The 22,454-nt window shown below is 35.2% G+C and overlaps 1 protein-coding gene across 2 annotated transcripts in view; it reads left to right on the top strand.

Annotated features, from left to right (window-relative positions):
- Positions 1-22,454, top strand: part of TAF3 (TATA-box binding protein associated factor 3) — a 254,581-nt gene that overhangs the window by 207,152 nt on the left and 24,975 nt on the right. Inside the window, exon 4 of one of the 2 annotated variants that reach the window (XR_013179415.1) lies at positions 4,242-4,333. Coding sequence is in view for 1 of the 2 variants with exons in the window: in XM_077169457.1 (XP_077025572.1) it covers positions 4,242-4,324 (83 nt within the window). In the remaining variant the exon portion in view is untranslated. Of the gene's footprint in view, positions 1-4,241; positions 4,334-22,454 lie in introns of those variants that run through there. The other variant, XM_077169457.1, reaches the window with a different exon arrangement.

The raw sequence follows: 22,454 nt of genomic DNA, 5'->3' as shown, positions 1-22,454 counted from the left end.
TGACAATGTATTTTTAGTTAGCTACAAAGGAGTCTTATATTGCGGGACTTTGCCTCTTTGGTGAATTGGGAAGCTTAGTAATCCACTGTAAATGCTCTTCTGCTTGCCCCAATTCTCAGCATTACTCCAAAGTGCTGCTCTTTTATTTTAACCCTTAAAAATGATTCTGTCCTCTGATTTTGGCTTCATGCCATTAAAAGATGGCATTAAATTTGTTGTTTACTTGTTTGTCATTTAGTTTGTTGATTTCTGGGAAGTACATAGGAGAAATTATTTTGATTAAGAAATTATTTTGATTGTAGTAGAGGTCTCTTTATTTTGTTTAAGTCCATGTAAACAAAAATCTGGTAAGAAGTTTTTATTTACAAATTGAACTTTCTGTATCTTTCAATATTATTAACATGCTCATTAAGTTTTTCTCTGAACTTTTCCTTTTAAATTAAATCTGTTTTTTACCTCTTTCAGATAGAAATTAAGGTTTTTGAAGTTACTTTTAGGAAAGGTCACCATATGTCCCTGTTTGCCTGGGACAATCCCAATTTATGCCTGTTATGTGGAATAATTAATAGCTACCTCTTTATACTCTCAAACTGTCTCTGTTTGGTTCATGTAATCAGTCACTCTAGTTACATATAAAACTTTGAGCTGAGGTAACAAGTTCTGAATCATTCATTAATTCAGCAGATTTACTGAATGCTTGTTATCTCCAGAGCACATTTATGTCATTTTTACCTAACTTAAAAAATGTATCTCCATTTTTATTTGCTTATTTTTTACATATTATATAATTTAGCCTTTTAAATAGTGGTCCATAAATGGAACATGTCTTGATTCTTTTACCAAGCCAAGTAACTTAAGGCAGCATGAGAAACCCAGTTAGTTCACTTGAATGGAGACTAAAGTTAATCTCAGTTTCCATATAAACTAGCTAGCCTTCCATAGAGAAAAATTATTTACAACTAACCCTAGTCACCTCACAAGTGTATGTCATTCATCATAGGAGGCATTGGCAAAGGAAGTGAATAGCTCCGTGCAGCACATCAGCATTACCAGAAAGGACTCAAAGAGGCAGGGTGACACCGTAGATCAGGGGATGGACTTGATGTCATAATACCTGGATTTAGACCATTTACTTATTAATTTTGTAACTCTGGGCAAACCACTTAATCTTTCTGATTCCTCAATACATGGGAATAATAATACCTCCCAGACCTTTCTTAGAGAGTTATGAACTCTCTTTGTGCAAAGTGCAGTACAAATGTAAGTTATAACTTGTAGTATTGTAAGAGAAATGGACCAAACATACAATGTGAAGCATAATAATCATAAAGTGAAAATTTTTTAAATAGCAAATATAGTTTGTTTTTAAGTCACGCTTCAGAAAAGATTATTTAAATCCTTAAATAATAGAATTGTGGGTCGAAAGAAGAGAAATCTTCACTTATGAGTATGTGACCCCAAATATTTTTAGGAACTTTATTTAATTCTTCATTCTCTGAATTAGGAAGACCATATTCCATTCCCAGTTTTGCTATTTGTGTGACCTTAGAACACTAAGGGGGAAAGAAAAGAAAGGAAACATGTTTGTTTCATTCATGATCAATTTATTTGTAAAATAGGAACCACAGTATCTACCCCACATGATTATTATCAAACCTAAATGAGAACATCTGAAAAATAACCCAGTACAGTGCCTAGCAAATAGCAAGTGGTTCATAAATGTTCGTTTGGTTATTTTTGTTTATCTCAAAGATAATAAAAAGGTGTGAGCATTATAGATGTCTTAATAGTTCCCAAAATAAAGACTGGGGTGTTGGTTTTCAAATCTGTTTAGATATGGAACTTTTCATTTAAAAACAAAAATCTTGTGAAAGTGAACACAAATCCTAGCTAGTAATACCTGGATTCATCCCCACGCCAAAGACCTGGGCATCTGCCAAAACTGAGATTATTTGGAAAGACAGATTTTATGAGGAAGTAGATAAGTTAAAGTTCGGGTGTGATGAGATGAAATACTTATAGAATATTTAGTTGGAAATGCTCAGTAGGCAACTTTATATTTTGGTCTTAGATTCAGTCAGTGTTTGTCTGGAAAGAGATTTTGAAGACATGACATACTTAAAACTTATAATTGAAACCACTGGACATGGATGAAATTACTGAAGAAACTACATTCTATAGAATAAGAGGAGAAAACCAAGTAAAGTCAGGCAAAAGTAGAAGGTTCTGTAAAGGAAAAGAAAGGCCCATCATGGATAAGAAGAAAAACATACTGAGAAATTAGGAAATAATCATTAGTGTCTGGAAAGGGAGATTTTAGTGGCAGGCATCAAACCACCACCAAAAGGTGGTTTGAGGCAGGCACTAGATTGCAGTGGGTTGAGGTACGAAGAGAAGTGAAAAAATAGAAACAACAAAGTGAAGAAAGAGACAATGAATTGAAGACTTAAAACTGCAGGAGGTTGCTAGCTAGTGATTCAAGGAAAAATAATTATTTTAGAATGATAGAATTGAGCATACTTAAATGCTAGATGAAAATATTCAGTGGAACAGAGAGGTTGAAGATACTGTAAATAAATAATTTTCGGAGGAAGGGTCTTTAGAAGACTAGAGGGGCTAGACTATAGTGTTGCAGTGGATGCAGAGAACTTTGCAAGTAGGCAGTTAAAGGAGTTCTGCCTAGTGGCCTCAATATTTTCTCCTATGAAGTGTGATTAGCATAAGGGGAAAGGAAGTGGTAGGTCTTGAAAAAGGTGAAAGTTTGACATTTTTGCTTCAAAATTTGTTCTTCAAATCCATCTTAAGCAATTATTATGTGTCAAACCCTGTGCTAGGCACTGGGAAATAGTAGTAAGCAAAACAGACATGGCCTCTGCCCTTATGTAGGTTAGCTGGTAAACGAAATCGATAGTATGGAAGGCACAGGTGAAGTTGGAGATTTTGATGGCAGAAATTTACGAGGTTTTTAAAATTTTCTCTGGTGTCACTCAGTGCTCTGAAGAATGTCTTTAGATTTGTCCTGTTCAAATGACAAAATGATAGAGAGGCAAGAGAGTTAAAGGTGCTTGCAAGATCATTTAATTCAGCAAATATTTATTGAGCATCTCTTATGTGCCTGGCACTGTTCAAGAAAATGGTTTAAGTAGTAGATTTTGATGATGTGATGATGGGCAGAAAGTGACTCTACTTGGAGACAAGTGAGAAAATAATAGATTTGATAAATGTGTAATATATTAATTATATGATAATATATTGAGCATTATTTGATTTGTTCATCTTTAGAACCATTGCACTGTCCCATAATTATTAAGCTTGAAGTTTATGAATTCATGGTTTGCAACTAACAATTCTTTGAGTTGTCACAGTGACTAGCATAAAATACCCAGGGACCAGGAATCTTACACATCTGGCAACACTTCAGACAGTCCCATTTAACAAAGAACTGTCCCACCAAAAATGCCAGAAACACCCCCACTGAAAAACCCTGTTATAGGTGATAATTTAGAACTTCAGAGCTTTTGCTTTATTTGCTCATTCAAAATATTTACTATACCATAGGCCAAAAATTGTGAAGAAGGCCCTTTAACATCTTACTTAATTTGTATATACCCTTTCTGACTAAATTAATAGCTCAGATGTTTTGTGGTTTCATCTTATTCGGAGTGGTCATTGCCTTTACCATAAATTCTTTCTAAGAAAGAAAATCTTTTTTTTTTCCTTTCACAGCATTTCAGATCTTTTTACTACTAGCCAAAAGTGGAACAATTTAATTCTGTAATTACATTTGATGTTTCAACTTTGTTATATGGTAATATAAACTTAAGACGAATTTGCTGTTTGTGAAGTCCCATGAATAGATGGATTTTATTTTATACTGGAAATACCATTGTGTTTTTTTCTTTGTGTTAAGTCTGATAATTACTTAAATGTTCTACCAAATAATCTAGGTAACATTTTTTTTGTTTAAAAAAAAAAACTTCTAACAAACTAAGAAAATACAGAAATAACTTTATTATGTATGCATAATGTGATAGAGCTTTTAGAATTTCTCATGATTCCAGGTAGCCTTCAGTTGTTGAGAAACAAAAGCATAGAATAGCCTAGATTATCTTTGATCTAGCATTTTAACCATACTTGAAACTTAAACTTGTTTAGCAAGTTTGTGGTGATGGGGAAGTAGAAGAAGAGATAGGCAGTACTTTTATTGAAAAAAAAATTAACTAATGTATTAAATTCAACAGATAAAAGTGGAGCCAGTAGTTCCAGCCCCAAGTCCAGTGATCCCCAGATTGACTCTCAGAGTTGGTGCTGGCCAAGATAAGATGTAAGTACAAAAAGTTTTGAATCAAAGTGAAACAAATCAAACCTTTCCTACCCTTTTCTAATGGACGTAGAACTCTGCAAACCTTTTCCGGATAGGAACATGTAAGGTCGAGCTTTACTTGAAAATACTTCATTTTTTCAAGTTTCTATTGGTTTCTTCTTCAGAGCTAATGCTTTTTGCTTTGACACATAGGGTCTTTTTTTTCCCCCTTTTTTCCCTCTTTTTTAAAAGACTAGAATATGATATTGTTTCTGTATAATTTTTAAGGTCCTCATATCTGAAAAATAAGAGACTGTGTATTAAATGGACTGACTGGACTGACTGTCATATTACCGCAGGTGGATGTAATGTCATACCTTCTTAAAGATGTATTCTCTATCACTATGACAGAGAAAGAAGATTCTCCTCTTGATCAAATAGCAGATGGTTTTATTTTGTACTTAAAGAGCAAAAGATCCTGCCAAAGTTCTGGTGAAATAGTATATGAGTAACAAATGAAGGCTTAGTTGTCTGCATTTATTTTCTTTTTAAGAGAGAACTGGAAATATAAACACATGTTTGATATTTATTTCTCTTAATTTTCACCGAATCATTGTATCAGCCTAACCTTATTTACTTTAAGGGTGGATATTTTCCTTTTATTCATTGGAGGGGAAGGCATTAAGACCTATAAGGCTTTTCTGTGATCCTAATAAAGTAATGAATTTTTTTTTTTTTGGTAAATCATTTTAAAAATCATTTTCCTTTTTCTAAAAAGGGTGGAGAGAGGTGAAAGATCCCTTCAGCCTGGAACCTGGAGGCCTGAAGGTGCCCCCTAACCAAAGGCTTTCTAATCACGCACACTCACCAGCCCCCTCCTTCTAAGGCCAATTTCCATGCATTTATGTTGGAACAGGAAAGATGTGAGTTAGTCCCAGGTAATAAATTCCTGACTGCTTGGTTTCTAATATCAGTGCTAACTAGTAGTGTGATGTGGGCAAGTCCTTCGGTCCATCTGGACGGCACTTCACTGATAGGTAAAATTAGTATTTACTCAAGATGAGCTCTGAGGTGCTTTCTAGCTTTAGCCTTTTGTGTCCTTCCTGGCAGGAATTAGAAGAGGAGATTAAGAGAAGCAGAATCTCTTTAGGAAATACAAAGATGAATTCTGCACTCCTTCCTGACCCCCAGCGGTGCACAGTCAGACAAGGAAGGCAGTAATAATCATAGCTGCAGGCTCTGTCCTATGTGCTTTACCCACGGGAACAATGTCCACAGCATTTAATGCCCACAGCTGCCTTTCGAGGTAGGTTCTACTCTACCCCTTATTGTGGATGAGAAAAGCAAAAGCACAGAGAGGTTAAGGGACTTGTCCAGAATCACAACTGCTAATAAATGGTTCTGAATCCAGATGGTCCCACTCCAAAGTCTATGACACTCACCACTGTGCACAGTGTCCCTGGGAAAGAAATATAAATAACTCACATGCAAGGCAGACTTTGCTGGGTGCTGTACCCAAATTACAAGAATCATGGGATCAGAGAGGGAAGACCTGATTCTCAATGGGCAAATCTGGGAAGGCTTCACTGAGCAAGTGTGACCTGAGTTAATCTGACAGGATTGTTTCCCCAGGCAGAGGGAACTGGGAAGGCAGGGCAGAGCAGCTTGTTTCAGTCATTCTGTAATTATTTATTCTGTTTTTCTCTTCTCAATACACCACTCAGATATCTAAGATATTGTGAGGTGTGAGAAATAGAGGTTTATTACTCTGAAACAAAATGTCCAGTGTTAGAAGAATTATAATACCCTGACATTCTAGACAATTACCCTTGATAGTATAATAAACTTCCAGATATTTAGGTAAATAACCTTCATGTTATATAAAGGATTCATCATTTAACCAAGGGTAAATGCCAGGAAATCCTTATAATGCACAATAAGATAAATTAAATAAAATATGCTTCTTTTTAAATTAAAACAAGAGAAAGAGAGAAACCCAAGTCATATAGTAATAGAATTTTGACAAAATATGACAATCAATGAAGTGCCCCATTTTGTTTGGTTGGTTTTTTCCTAAACCAGCGGTCAACAAACTACCATCCTTGATCTAGATCCAGCCCACTGCCTGTTTTTGTATGGCCCACAAGTTAAGAATGATTTTACATTTTTAAATGATTGGAAAAAATAGATAGAAGACTGTTTCATGACACCTGAAAATTATTTGATGGGGTGTATGAGAGGCTCAGTGGTAGAATGCTCGCCTTCCATGCGGGAGACCTGGATTCAATTCCCGGACCATGCACAGCCCCAAAAACGTTAGCATAAAGTGCAGGAAGTTATTCTGATAAAACATAGACGATCGGGGGTTACAAGGGTAAGTCAGTGGTGGAATTCTCGCCTGCCATGCAGGAGACCCAGGTTTGATTCCCTGTCCATGCACTTCCAAAAAGCAAACAAACAAAAATGATGCTGCAATAATGGGATACCCACATGGAAAAATAATAAAATGTGACCCCGCCATATAGCATACAAAAAAAAAAAATGGTACGAAATTCAAATTTCAGTCATCTTTTGTGTTTATGTATATGGTACCTGGCTTATTCCATGGCAGTGATACTGGAGAACAGGCAATAGATTCATATAAATGCGCATTTGGCTACTCAGTTTATACATGCTTAAGAATGTACTAATAATACTCTTTTGAAGTGAAATGAATGAGCAGACTGGGATTCAAAAAGGGAGATTTGAGTAGTCTAAGGGGTGAGTGTTTATTGCTAAAGAATAGGCATAGAAAACAGTCTTTTGAAATTATGGGAAAAGGAAAAAGCTTTATGGGGTTAAAATTATACCCTGTAGTTAGAATATGTTTAAGTTTCTAAGTCTTCTTAAATGAAGGAATTATGTCTTTTGCCCTTGATCTAGAAAAGTACTTTGAGGTTAGATTGTTCCCTCTGTTCCTTGTTATTGTTCCTTGAAGTAGGACAAAGGTAACCTGTTTTTCCCTTGATTTAACATGCCTGGAAACCTAAAAGGATATATGGTAAATCCAATACCTCTTCTTGATAGTGTTAAAATTCAAGGTGACTCTATTTTCTCAACAGCTGGTGCCCAGGGTCCACCTGGTTTCAGGGGCAGAAGAGTCATGGCCATGTGGCCGCCTGTGCAGATAGTCTCGTGGGGCATGCTGAGGGCCAGGGCTGCAGGGTGATCCTGGCAGCCTCGCTGGCTGTGGCAGCCATCGTGGGTCCAGAGACCCCACTGGCCCTGCTAACACTGCCTTTCTCATTCATCCCCCATGGAGGCAGAGCTCGCCACTCATTCCTGGCCTCAAATGCCGAATGCCAAGGGGCAGTTCAGAAGGGCTCACAGTGGCCAGGAGTATTCTCACCAAGTCTGAATTTCAGTCAGCTTTCGCTAATGGCAATGCATCATGAAATGCTGTGTGCCCGGTTTGTCACTAAGCCTCAGGCAGGGAAAGAGGATTGAGGCCTAATTTTGTGTGCCTTCCTTGTCAGTGTACCCTTCCCTAAGGCAATGATTTCTGGAGTCACTGCCACTTTATTATTGGGGCTTAATTTTTTGCCTGTCCTAGCCCTTGGGCATTCAGTGCCCACTAGTTTTGTTTGGTACTTAAATGTCTGTTACTATAGAAAATATAAACACGCTGCTAAAAAAAAAAATCAAGGTGGCTGCAAGGACCTCAGATTCCTTTAACATGTCCCCTAGTATTGGTTATCCAGCGTTTTCCCTAGTTTATATTGAAGATGAAACTTAAGATACTATACTGAAATTGCAATCTTAGCACCTATTAAGTTTGTTAGAATGGTATATGAATGAGAAGAAACAACACAATCTAGTTAGTTGCTGAAGTATCTGAGTCCTGCCTAACAACCAAGTCTTACGTTAACATCAGGACAACAGATTGGTTTCAAATTGCCCAGGAGCAACTGCCCAGAACTATGTTGATAAGGATTCTGAGGTCTCACCTGGACTCAGCAGCAAAAAGGGCCTTGAATATTATGTTTGGGGCGGGTGAGTAGCAGCACAGCTGCTGTGTTTCTTATCATACCCATCCTACTATATACCATGTTAGTGTATTTTAACCAAGTGAGAAAGAGATGACTAACTTACAGCATTCATTCATTTCTTTACTTCTATGAAGAAAATAGAGCAAAAGAATGTAATGGGATATACTAGGGGTGGAGGCTGTTTTGATAAGTTTGTCTGGAAAGACATGGCAGAGTAGCACCAGGAGCTTTTCTAAGTTTACATTTGTGACTCTGTTTATGAAGCTCAGTATTCTGTTAAAGGAGCTTCTCATGAAAAAAGACCATTTTAGATATTGGTGCAGTATTAAGAAAAGTTTAATATAACTGTGGATAAAGATTTGGGGGTGAATAATGATGGGCATTAGGGAAATAAATGCTGTTCTCCATTTCTGAAATGTCTTCTTTAATGCTGTCACCTCATAAGTGCTGGAGAGGAAGTTTGGGCTCTTTCTTCTTTCCTGGGGAGGAGTGGCTCTTTGCTTAGCTCTATGATTTGTACTGGTGGGTGGAATTACTGTGTGGAAGAAATTTTGAGTTGGTCCTTTACCCCCAGGTACAGTGGTGCCCTTACTCAGTGAGTTCACCAGAGCATCTGGCCCTTTGAAACCTGCAGTGCTGGATGGTTATGTTTTCTAGTTAATGTCTAGTAGTATGCTGCAGAAATCATTTATGATGCCTTTCAGAAAAGAAAATTATCAATGAAATTCTAAATTCTGTTTTTACAGAGAGGTCACCATAGATATTCTAGTTTACAAGTTTAACCTTTTTTTTTCAAAACATACAAATTATGCTAAAATATTTTTTCAGTGGCCCTCCCCTCCCCCCCTTTTACATTCTGGCAATTACAGTTTTCTCTCTGTTAACATTTTGATTTCTCTCAGCAGCACAGCTATGAGTATTATCAAATTTCTTACAATTCAGGAAATTTATTCATTAAACAATTCCCTCATGGCAGAGGTATGGAAAATTTGATGCTTTTTTTTCATGTTAAGTAATTCAGTTTTTGTTGCACTTTATAAACTTTAGCTCATGCTTGGTAGGGGACTTTTTAATAGTTGTAGTTTCTAAATTGTGTATATATACTATAAAAATGGGAGCCAGACCTCTGCTCTTTAATCTTGAAAAAAAACACAAAGTGTTTAGTCGTTACAAACCAAATATCTAGAGATATTTGTTGTCTGTGTGATCTAAACTTTCCTTATTAACAGTTTTTGACATAATAGCTAGAAGTAGAGAATAGTCATGAACAATTGCAAAAATAATCATTTAAAATCTTTTTAATGAAAACTAGCATTTGTGTTTTAAAATATAGCAAGAGTTAGCCAAAAGACATTTAGCAGAGTACAGTGTGGTGGTTTTAGTTAATAAGTTCTTTAAAGAAAGTATAGTAAATGGGTTTTATTCAACTTTCCACATTTTCTTTTCTGTATGTGAAATGTTGTGTGTGTATATATATATATATATATATATACATAAATATATCCTGTCTAAAAGAATTTAGGGTAACTTAAAGAGAAGGACATGTAGTAAAATTACTAGAAAATAGAAATGGGAAACGGAAACCAAGGAAAGGAAAAAGAAGCAAATGAACTTGCTACAACTTAATATAATTTTTATGATTGACCATCAGATATGATCTTGGCTTCCTAACACTAAGGGCAGAAAGTGAAATACATTCTTAAAAAAGAAGGTACTTCTCAATTTCTTAAGAAAGAGAAAATTTTTGAGACACTAAATTAAAAATTAATTTCTAGATTAAACCGGATAGCAAGAACAGTGTCCTCCCTAGCAGTTTGTGCAATAGATGCAAAATATTTTTCATTTGTCTGTGTCGCACCAACCCATAATGGAGATCCAAAGGTAAAATATAAAAGCACAGCTCAGTGATAGTAAATCTTTAAATGACCATCTAGTTTCTAGTTGAAACATTCTTATTTTCCCCTTGGCATTGCATTAATCAAGTTGTAAGTAAAAGCAACCCAAGTCAAACTAGCTTAGAGGAAAAATGTAAGAGGAGGTATATTTGACTATGCATGGTACAGTATCCAGGATTTAAAAAGTGTCATTAGGACTCTGCTTGCTTGCTTCTTCTCTGTTTTGTGTCTGTGTGGTGGCAAAGATGGTCTGAGTAGCTCCAGGCTGATGTGTTCCTAGTGCTGAAAATCTCCGGTGACATCCTCTTTTTTACAGCATCCATTAGTCCCATGGTAGGGATCTCTCACCAGAATAAGGGATGAAGGCAGGCAAGAACAACAGTTATATTTTATTTTAAGTAGGAAAAGGCAGTCAGATTTCACATTTTTATAAAAGCGTGCTGAGGAGACAGGGCAAAGAAGCCTTTTATTTTTATTTTTTTTTAAAAGCTACTTTAGAAGCAAGGTTCAGGAACATTTTAGAACTTCATCCTGTCAGACTTGGAAGGCCTTTCATTTTTCTATTTGTAATTTGTTTCCCTTCCAATAAAACGGTCTACTTTTGAACTTTTTTAAAAAACTTTATTAAAAAGTGTTATTCTCTTTGTTTTCCCTGGCTTAATTTGACACTGAAACTGAAACATTTCCTAGACTTTTTTTACTGTTAGAAGCTAAATAATAAGAACAATTACCAAAAATCTTAAGAATGACCATATTCCCCTCAAAATGGAACATGACTCCCAGGGACGAAAATCTCCCTGACAATGTGGGACAGAACTCCCGGGATTCCCTAGGACATCATGGGATCTCAGTCCCAGGCATCATGGGATTGAGAAAGCCTTCTTGACCAAAAGGGGGAAGGGAGAAATGAGACAAAATAACATATTAGTGGTGAGAGATTTCAGAGTTGAGAGGTTGTCCTAGAGGTTATTCTTATGCATTTTATAGTTTATGTGTATTTTTGGTTTGTGGTATAGTGGAGTAGCTGGAGAGAAGTACTTGAAACTGTTGAGCTGTGGTCGAGTAGCCTTGATTTTTATTTTTTCAATATTTCAATAAAAATAATGCATACAAACCACAACTTTTGTTCCAGTTGTTCAGTACTAGGGAATTTCATTTGTAATGTTAGCGTCTTTCACTACTGTTAAATACAGTTCATTCCATATATTTTAAATATAGTCGTTCTGGTTTTTTCATTATTTTTATTGACAAATCTTCATACACATACATTCCATACATGGTGTACAATCAGTGGCTTACGGTATCATCACATAGTTGTATATTTATCGCCATGATCATTTCTTAGAACATTCACATCACTCTAAAAAAAGAAATAAAAGAAAAATATCTCGTTATAATTACAGTCACACTGTAAACCCAGTGACCCTGATTCTTGAAGACGATGGTATAAAGATATAACTTTTACAATGTGACTGGGTAATTGTGAAAACCTTGTGTCTGATGCCCCTTTTATCCAGGGTAAGGACAGATGAGTAAAAAAAATACAAATAAAAGATAAATAAATAATAAAGAGGGTAAGGGGTAAAATAAATTGAGTAGATGGAAATACTAATGGTCAATGAGAGGAAGGGGTAAGGGGAATGGGATGTATGAGTTTTTTCTTTTCATTTCTCTGGAGTGATGTAAATGTTCTAAAAAATGATCATGATGAATACACAACTATGTGATGCTATTGTAAGCCATTGATTTACATCATGTATAAACTGTATGTGTGTGAAGATTTGTCAATAAAAATAATGAAAAAAACAGATGACTATATTTAAAATATATGGAATGAACTGTATTTAACAGTAGTGGAAGATGCTAACATTACAAATGAAATTCCCTAGTACTGAACAACTGAAACACAAGTTGTGGGTTTTATGCACTATTTTTGCTACCTTATTGTACTTATACATTCAGCAGATCCAAGTTCATACATCTCAGTTACAATTCAGTCACCACTGAGAGGAAACAGCAGTTAAAAATGTTCTTATTTGGGTGGCAACCCTTTTCTGATTTTTCCAGATAAGGAGTTCTTGGCCTCCTGATATTACTCTTTCATTTTTACTGAACTAAAATGATGGTAAAGTCTCCAAGCTTAATTTTTCCTCCAGGCATATTGTAGTTTGTTCATTAACACCAAAGATGTAGTGTGTTCAAGATAAAAAATAGTATACTGTCAGAAAAACGGGCTTTAGGTTTTGGAATAAAACAAGTGGAAAGATTATAATCAAAGCATTTCCATCTTGCTTGTAAACAATTACAGCAATTCTTACATGGATGCCACATTAGAAGACTTGGGAAAATTTACTGGATTCCGTTCTAACACAATTAGAGCTAATTTTGTTCTTTAAATGAATAAAAGGTCGGCTAGTAAATCTAGCTTATCTTGAGTCCAGACTTCAATAAATTGTTTTATTTAATTTGTTGTAAAAGATCTTATCCTTAATGGGTCTAGGTCTTATTAGTTCACTTAGGTTTTAAAATATTTATGACCACCTTTTTAGATATGATTTGAATGATAGTTGGAAAGTTTCTCTATACAGTGTTATCAAGGCCCAAGATCATTAATTGAGTGAGTATAGGGAGGTACTTAAGATTTGTTATCTAGAAAAAGCTGATGTGAGCTTCCAGAATTTAAATGTTCTTTAACCTGTGACAGGCAGACATAATTTAGCTATATCATCGTAACCTTTTGGACACTATCCGATTATAATTTCCCCTAAAGACAAAACTATTCACACTTCTAGCATTTAAAATGAATGTGTGCCTACTGATGAGATCATTTAGGCACTCTTATTACTAATAACAACATAAAAATTTTAATTCTTTATGTGCTATTATTTCCTGACGATTCACGTGGCCATATTATATATAAAAGGTTTTATTTGTGTAATGTGATGTTTCTCTTCTCCCACTCTAGCCTTTTTAGCTTATAAGGCAGATGCTTGTACTGCAGGGAGTTCTATGATTTAGAATATTGGTGGCTTTTTCTATTTAATGGCTGCCAAAGCCACAACGCATGAGTTGAAGAGTATGTCACCGTGGAGAACAGACTAGCTGTGTTACACCTGTCTGTTTAGATTTACTCTTTGTAGATTCCAAAAGTACGCCTAGCCCTGTCCCCACAGCCTGTCCTGTAGGTTCCAAGAAACTGTGTAACTGTGTAACATTCCTCCTTGTTTTAAGAGTAGCTGCTCCTCTTGTGCCCTCCTTGTCATTCCCACCTTTCCTGCTTCCTCTGAAACTCACTTGTCTGTGTTATCTCCTATCCGCTATCTTCGTTTCCTTCCTCTCTCTTATCTTTCCTTAAGACTTGAATTTTCTCATCTCATATCTTTTCACCTTCACCAAGCCCCCTTCTACATCTCCTTCTCATTCACACTTCTCAAAACGGAGTCTCTATGTATACTATCTTCCAACTTTTCACCCCTAAACACATTGAATTCTGTTTCAGCCCTAGAAACTTTTAAAATATTTTCCTTAAAATCAGTTCCCAAGAGATGATGTATGGAGAACATGTTGAACCCCCATACTAGTAATCCTTTCTACTGTATTTGACACTGTTTTCCCCAGGCACACCCTTTTTTTTTAAGATTTTTTTTTTATTTGAGAAGTTGTGGTTTTCAGGACAAATATACAGAAAATACAGGATTCACATATACCACCCTTTTATCAACCATGCATCGTTGTAATGCATTTGTTACAACTGAGGAAAGCACATTGCGTAATTGTACTATTAACTATAGTCCCTGGTGTAGGGTTCACTGTGGAGTGTGTTCATGGATTTTTTAAAACTTGTTATTCTGTTACCATATACACAAATCTAACACTCCCCCTTTAACCACATTCAGTTATTTGTTTCAGTGCTGTTGATAATATTCGCAGTGCTACTACTACCGTATTCACCAAAACATTTCGTTGTTCCAAATACGAGAAATGAAAAGGCTAATCATGAAATGTATATGGAAGGGGGAGGGGCCCCAGATAGCCAAAGCCATCTTGATAAAGAAGAATGAAGTTGGAGGACTCATACTTCCCAATCTTAAAACTTATTACAAAGCCACAGTAATTGAAATAGCATGATACTGGTACAGGACATGTATAGAGTTCAGTGGAATTAAATTGAGAGCTCAGGAATCAATCCTCATATTTATGGCCAACTGATTTTTTTTAATTAATTTTTTAATTTTTTAAAAAAATATAACAAACACAAACATCTTAACTTTTGATCATTCCATTCTACATATATAATCAGTAATTCACAATATCATCACATAGTTGCATATTCATCATCATGATCATTTCTTAGAACATTTGCATCAATTCAAAAAAGAAATAAAAAGACAACAGAAAAAAATTCATAGATACCATACCCTTTACCCCTCCCTTTCATTGATCACTAGCATTTCAATATAAATTTATTATAACATTTGTTCCCCCTATTATTTATTTTTATTCCATATGTTTTACTCATCTGTTGATAAGGTAGATAAAAGGGGCATCAGACACAAGGTTTTCACAATCACACAGCCCATTGTGAAAGCTATATCATTATACAATCATCTTCAAGAAACATGGCTACTGGAACACAGCTCTACATTTTCAGGCAGTTCCCTCCAGCCCCTCCATTACTTCTTGACTAATAAGGTGATATCTATTTAATTCGTAAGAGTAACCTCCAGGATAACCTCTCGACTCTGTTTGGAATATCTCAGCCATTGACACTTTATTTTGTCTCATTTCGCTCTTCCCCCTTTTAGCTGAGAAGGTTTTCTCAACCCCTTGATGCTGAGTGTCATCTCATTCTAGGGGTTTGCTTAATCCCTTGATGCTGAGTCTCAGCTCATTCTAGGATTTCTGTCCCACATTGCCAGGAAGGTCCACACCCCTGGGAATCATGTCCCACATAGACGGGGGGAGGGCAGTGAGTTTGCTTATTGTGTTGGCTGGAGAGAGAGAGGCCACAAATGAGCAACAAAAGAGGTTCTCTTGGGGGTGACTCTTAGGCCTAATTTCAAGTAGGCTTGACCTGTCCTTTCTGGGGTTAAGTTTCATATGAACAAGCCCCAAGATTGGGGGCTCAGCATATACCTTTGGTTGTCCTCACTGCTTGTGAGAATATCAAGAATTCAACTTGGGGAAGTTGAATTTTCCCCCTTTCTCACTATTCCCCAAAGTGGACTTTGCAAATACTGTTTTATTCACTGTTCAGATTTTAAATTTAAATTTTTAAATTCACTCTCGGATTTATCGGTGGCCAACTGATTTTTGACAAGAGGCAAAGACTACTCAGTTGGGAATGAATAATCTGTTCAACAAATGGTGCTGGGAAAACTGGATCTCCATTTGCGAAAGAAAGTAGGAGGATTCCTACCTCACAGCTTACACGAAAAGCAACTCAAAATAGATCGAAGACCTAAATAGAAGAGGCAGAGCTATCAGACTCCCAGCCCTCTTTTAAACTTTCCCTCTTTTTCCCCTAATACTGTACTCTTTTCATTCTTTTACTTTCATCATCCCTCCTCTTTTTCTTTTATAAACTCCTTTTTCTATACCTTCCTTACCTTATTGTCCTTGACTCAATCACTCTGTTCTTTCTTCCTGAGTTATCTTATTCACTTTTTAGGTTTCACCATGCAGTAATGATTCCCAGATCTGTATTTCCAGCTCAAATTTTACCCCCAAGACTAAGGGATGGTTTTCCCAGCTACCTACTAGAAAGTTGTGCCTGGATAGACCAGAGGCATTGCAAATGTAGCATTTCCAAAATAATGTAGCACCATTGTTTCCCCCAACCTCGTTCTTTTTTTGTATATATTATATATTTTAATGGTGAAACCAGAGCTTCCATTTTCAAGCCATTTTAGTTTCTAGGGTAACTTGAAAGGAGACAAAGACTATCTGACTTGTAAAATTGGGAGATTTCATTTATGTCATGATGCCATACTGGACATCTTAAAAGCTAATGTATGAATGCCTCCCATTCAGCTCCAAAAGGATCCTTCTGAGCAAAACTCAGAGGACAAAAGACCTTGTGGTAAGAAGTCTCTTTGATCTTCACTTGAATTCTCCTCACCTTGTAACTTCCATTCAACATCTCCAAGCCTAGATCTCCTCTTGGTGTAGACACAGGGATCTCTACCTGGCTGCGAGCAAAGATACCATTAGCTAGGAAACATAAAAACTATTTTGCTTTCTAGAGAGAATGGTAGGAAACAAGAGAGATACTCAGAAGCTCTCCACTTTTCACTCTGGGTACCCAGCACAGAATACTTTAACCCTACCAACTCTAAGCTCTATCCTAGCACGTTAAAACCTCCAGCATTACCAGTTTGAAACCCAAAGGAAGCTAATACATCCTGCCTTTCCTTCCTAGTTTCCCCCTTAACACAGCCAGTCAGATGCCAGTCCCTGCCAGTTTTACCTGCTAAATCTCAACTTCTAACCTTCTTTCTCTCTGCTACGAAAAACTTTCTCCGGAACAAAATCTTTGGTGGTGTGCTCTGTATACATTTGTAGCAATACCAAACTTTTTATGGTTTCCCATACAGAATGTTTTTCTCCTTTTATCTTTTCTTAAATTGTCCCATCTGCCTCAAATACCGTCTCTCTCCCTGCCTCTTCACCTAAGTAACTCATATTCATCTTTTTAAATTGTCATTTATCATAGGAGAAAGTACTCACAGACCACCATCCCATCACCACCCCTGCTAACCATACCTCTTCCAAGTGCCCAAAATATGTAGTTTTTATCCAAATTCTTCCACTTGGCACACTTTATATATTTATCCTTATGTGAATGCCTTCTCACATAGGCCGTGAGTTTCTTAAAATTTGGGCATGTGCCTCAAACACCCTTTATCTCAAGTGCCAGAGAATGGTACACATAATGGACTTATGATGAATATTTGTTGAGATAGTTAAATGAATTGCAGCAGTCTTTCAACTGTTGAGCCATAGAAATGATTTTCACTCTGAGCAAGATTTCTTAGATTTGTAGAAGTAACAAAATTGACTGTAATTTAATTACTTTTTTGAGGGGTGGTGCATGGTCTAGGACTTGAACCCAGGTCCCCACATGGAAGGTGATAATTAAGTTACTTTTAAAGAACCACTGTAACATTCAAGGCAACTATATCATATAAAAACAACTTAAAATTAGAGGACCAAGGGAGGAAGGAGAACAGAAGCTTACTCTTAGCCCTAGAATACAATAGATAACTTTATCTGGTGTTGAAATCTTTGTCAAAGATTGCTTCTTCTTCCTAATTCCATGACTTTTGGTGTTTTACTTAATTTGAGGGCTAATTTGAATAATAAGATGTAGAAAATAAGTTCCTTGCCAGGGACCCAAGTTGAATTCCCAGTGCCTGCCCATGCAAAAAAGAAAAGAAAGTAATAAAGGTAGACAAAAAATAAGATAAAGGAAAAAAAAGTAATGCAAGTGTTAAAAAGAAGAAAAATTGTTCAGAAATATGTAACTTAGAAAATTAAAGTGCACCCAAAAGCTCACCCTCTTCAAGATAATTACTGTACACTATTTGGTGTGTATTTCAGCAATTTAACAATACAAATTCGAATTATCTCTACAGTCTGTTCCAAACTTGTTTTTCCTCCCTTAATAGTAGATCATGAACATTTTCCTATGTCTCTATGACCTTATGTCAGTCTTTTTTTTTTTAAGGCTTCCTGGTATTTCATTTTACTATTTTATCATAATTTATCAGTATCCAATTTTTGGATATTTGAGTTGTTCCAGGTTTTACTTTAACAGATGATGAAACAGACTTCTCATATAATAGAGATCTTTATTTATTGTAGTATAGCTGCATCAAAGAATATGAGCACTTTAAAATTTTAAAAGATTGCTATGCCAAATTATCTTCCAAAAGGCTATACCAATTGATATCCCAACAACTGTAAATGAGAATCATGACCCTATATTTAAAAAGTATAAATTAACTCTATAGTTCTGAAATTCTAAGAAACCCTGGGGGTCCTATCTATTTTATATGAATAGGTAGATTCATTCTTCTCCCCCTGGACTTGTGAGTTTTTTTTTATAGAAGTCCTTTTTTCTTTGGTTGAAACATTCAATTTAAGAATGGTTAATATGTTTACTGAGGCACGGTATCTTCTGAGATATGTGGGTCCTTGGGGTGCCTCTGTCTTGGGTGGATTTTTCTTTGTTAAGTACCTTATTCATATTAAACATGATACTACAGATAATTTTTTTGTGATAGTTTTTGTGTCGTATAGGTCATAAATTAATCTGGGAAAGGGGCTTGGTAAATCTTGTGAATTTATTCATACATTTTGGGATATCTAATTTTCAAAACCATTTTTAAAGTTAATATAAGTGATATTGTTACTGCTGTTAAATCAGCGTTACCAAGTAGGCCTTTAGGTTGTCCTTTGGAGGGTTCACTCTCGTTTTAAAAATAAGTGTCTGTTATAAATTCTTTGTGAATTTCTAAAATGGTGCATTATTTGTGCTCTGCACCTAAAGGCTTATTTTTGGATGAATGCCAGGATAAAAATTTTGTCTGTAAAAAGCTTCAGTATTCCCTTTGTTGCCTGTTTTATAGAAATTGTTTGTGAGACAGCTTTTTTTTCCCAAGCATTTTGTAGAATATGTTATATCTACATACTAGCTTAGCTTTGACCCAAATGGTAGCAGGGATGGCTTATCACAAATTCAAGCACATATCTCAGCAATTTATCAATACAGAGGAAATAGGTCCAGAAGTGCCAGAAAAGGCTCTTACTGGCCCAGCTAAGATCATGTGTCTATCTTTAAATAATTACTAAAGTCATGGGGTCATGGTGTTCTGATTTGCCTGTTCTGTGTCCTACCTTGGAACTACGGGTAAGTTGAATCTTACCATACAGCAAACTCTAGGACAAAAAGTGGGAAGAGAGAGAGCTGAAGGCAGAAGTGGAAAAAATGGATGCTGCATAAAGTCAGACACAGCAGATGTCCATTCAACCATGTATATGTTTGATTTTTAAGTTTTCTATTTCTTCCTTGCCTAGATCTTCTGGATTACAGAATGTAAAAAGCCATTAAATGTGTGTGTGTGTGTGTGTGTGTGTGTGTGTGTGTGTGTTTCATGGTCCTGAAAACATCTGTTTGCATTATTATTTATTTGTGGGTCTTTTTTCCCATAAATTTCTTTGATGTTTTAAATTTCCTATGAAATATAATATTAGGCACCATGAAATTGCTTAGCCAAATTTAATATTGTTTAATTTGGAATTTCAATTTATATGAATTGGTAACATTAGTGAGCATTTTGAAGGAAAAGATATGTCTTGTAGTTTTCACATACAATAGTATATACATTGAACATTAAGATAAATTAAGATTTCGATAGAAATAACAAATCTTGTATAACCTCATTGTATGTACATTTATATATATATATATGTATGTATGTATATATTTTGGGGGGGGGCGGTGCGTGGTTCGGGAATCGAACCAGGGTCTCCCTCATGAAAGGCGGGCATTCTAACCACTGAACTACCCATGTACCCTGTATGTACATATTTTAAAATTGACATCTAGTTTCTATGGGTTGTAGTATACAGATAATAATAACCCTGCTAGGAATTGTAATCTCCAGCCATTTATTTTATAGTATCACATCATTTGGTACAAAACCCTTTGATTCCAGATGTACACTTATCTGATTTTATCTTTATAAATATGATCTGCATCTAATGTACAGTGTTATTCTAAAGTTTATTATATTTCAAAGACCTTTCAATTTCCTTTAGAATTAATTTTTTTTCTAACAGTAAAAATTAACTGTATATGTTTTTAAGGGATTGTTTTAGTTTTATTGTAATTTAACAATTATTAGAATATTTTTGGTTAATGTTGGGCCTTAAAAACTATTTTGAATATAGCTCTATTGTATGTATGACCCAACTGAAGAAAGGTATCTATCTGATAATACGTGTATATGGACATGTGAGCCCTCCTAAAACACAGAGCATTTGGAACCATTAATACTATTAGACTCATTGGTTCTGAATTAAGATAAACAGATTGAGTGCATCACAATATTAAGTGGTGACTGGCCATGTTCAATTTTTTTTTCTCATCAAACCACTCAAAGCCAAGTGAATAAGGCAAACGTATCCCTACTTTTTTATTGTTTTCATTGTTTCGTTTATTTGTCTTATAAGAAAATCCACTTATGCGTTATATTTAGACCACTTTCAAAACGTATTGAGGGAGTATATTTTGAATGACCTCTACTTTTTTTTTGTCTTTCTAGCATGAACTATTTTTCTGTGTGCATGCATACATCTGTAAATTGGTACATGGGCTTTAAAGTATTATCATTATTTAATTTTAAAGAATGGAAACTAAAAGAAGAAAAATAGCTCTTAAATAAAAAGGAATACATTTTCAGTTTTCAAATTGTCTGGCGTTCAGCTCTTGTGCTCATTTGTGCTCTCTATAATAAACATCTAAATTAAAACAATTGAAAGATCACCTATCAGATGAAGGGTCTCTGCCATTCTGTCAATGTTGCTGACGTGGGCAGGGAAAAGAAGAACATAAAAAGATACTTTTAAAAAGAATCTCGTTCTGAGAGTCAGATAAAAAACAGTCCTTACAAAAGAAAAAATGTGACTGACTTCTATTCTTTCTTAACATATCCATCAGGTTAAGGTTTGTAATTTGTTTTACCCTTCAACATATTTTTGATGTTAGAGAATATTAGGAAGAACTTTGAGGAGATAAGGGCCAAATTCTGAAGTAGCACTGTATAACTCACAAAGTTGTTTTTTTTTTTTAAAAATACAAAAAAAAGAAAAACAAACGCAAACATTCCTATCTTGATCATTCCATTCTACGTATATAATCAGTAATTCACAGTATCATCACATAGTTGCATATTCATCTTCACGGTCATTTCTTGGAACATTTGCATCTATTCAGAAAAAGAAATAACACAAAAACAGAAAAATAAAATTATACATACCATACATACCCCTTACCCCTCCCTCTCATTGATCACTAGCATTTGAAACTAAAATTTTTATTTAGGGCTTTCATGTAAAAGTGCTACAGTGAACTTTTCTTTCTTTTTTAACTTTCTTTTTCTCTATCTTTCCTTTACCATGATCTTAACTTTTAGTATCTAAAGTCACTGGAATAATTTTTCTAAAAAACGCACATACACATTGGTTCAAACCCCTGGACACTTTTTTTTTTAATGGACTCTTCTTGTTCATAAAAATCCTATATATCCTTAAGTAGCCAAAGTGATTGTTCATTAAATATTTTATTAATGCTTATTGTAACTAATTTATTTATTTGGGGTCAGAAAAATATATCCCTTGGAGTATAGAAAAATATATCCTTTAATCTTGTTTTCGTTTTTTAGAAGTTAACAGTTGCACATGTTATTTTCCAGACTTATTATTAAAATCTTTTTTACTCCCATTTTGGAAGATCATTTTTATTATCATAAGATATAATAATATCTGATAATCTAAGAGAATTGTAACTTTCAGGAATATAACTTTCATACATAGAGAGTCACTTATTTTGGCCAACAAAGATGAGTGTGTGTGGTACTTACAAAAGCAGGTAATTCACGTAAAGCACAGTAATTTTTGTTGAAGACAAACTGACAAATTTCAAATTTTAAATACATTTTAAAGGGATAATGTTGGATTTTCCAAGCATGACTTCAGTAATAACTGAATTTTATACACTCCAATAAGATAGAAATCTTAGTCACAGTCTTGTTCAAGTTCACTGAATGTTGATCTTTTATCATCTTACTGCTTTTAATATTTTCAAATAATTTGAGATCTTATATAATCCTTAAAAAAAAAAGTAAGGGTGTATCCATGTACAAACATCTTTTATTAAATAATCACTCGGTCTTCTCTCTAGACTCTGGGCTCAGAGAGTAATGAAAATGAAGTTTCATCCATGTTGAATAGAAATGTTTCATTTCATCTGGGTTTTTTGGTGTTTTTTTCCTATGGGCAGGCACCAGGAATCAAACCCAAGTCTTCTGCATGGCTGACAAGAATTCTGCCACTGAGCCACCATTGCACCACCCAGTTTCGTTGGGTTTTGCTTTTCTTTTTCCTTACTGAAAGTACTCACTTTTTGCCTAAGCGAGCAGTAGTCTTTCCATAATCACAAAA

This window comes from Tamandua tetradactyla, chromosome 7, assembly GCF_023851605.1.
Source record: "Tamandua tetradactyla isolate mTamTet1 chromosome 7, mTamTet1.pri, whole genome shotgun sequence".
In the NCBI taxonomy this organism is placed as follows: domain Eukaryota; kingdom Metazoa; phylum Chordata; class Mammalia; order Pilosa; family Myrmecophagidae; genus Tamandua; species Tamandua tetradactyla.
The sequence above is the reverse complement of the archived record's forward strand: the minus strand, read 5'-3'. Positions and strand labels throughout refer to the sequence as shown.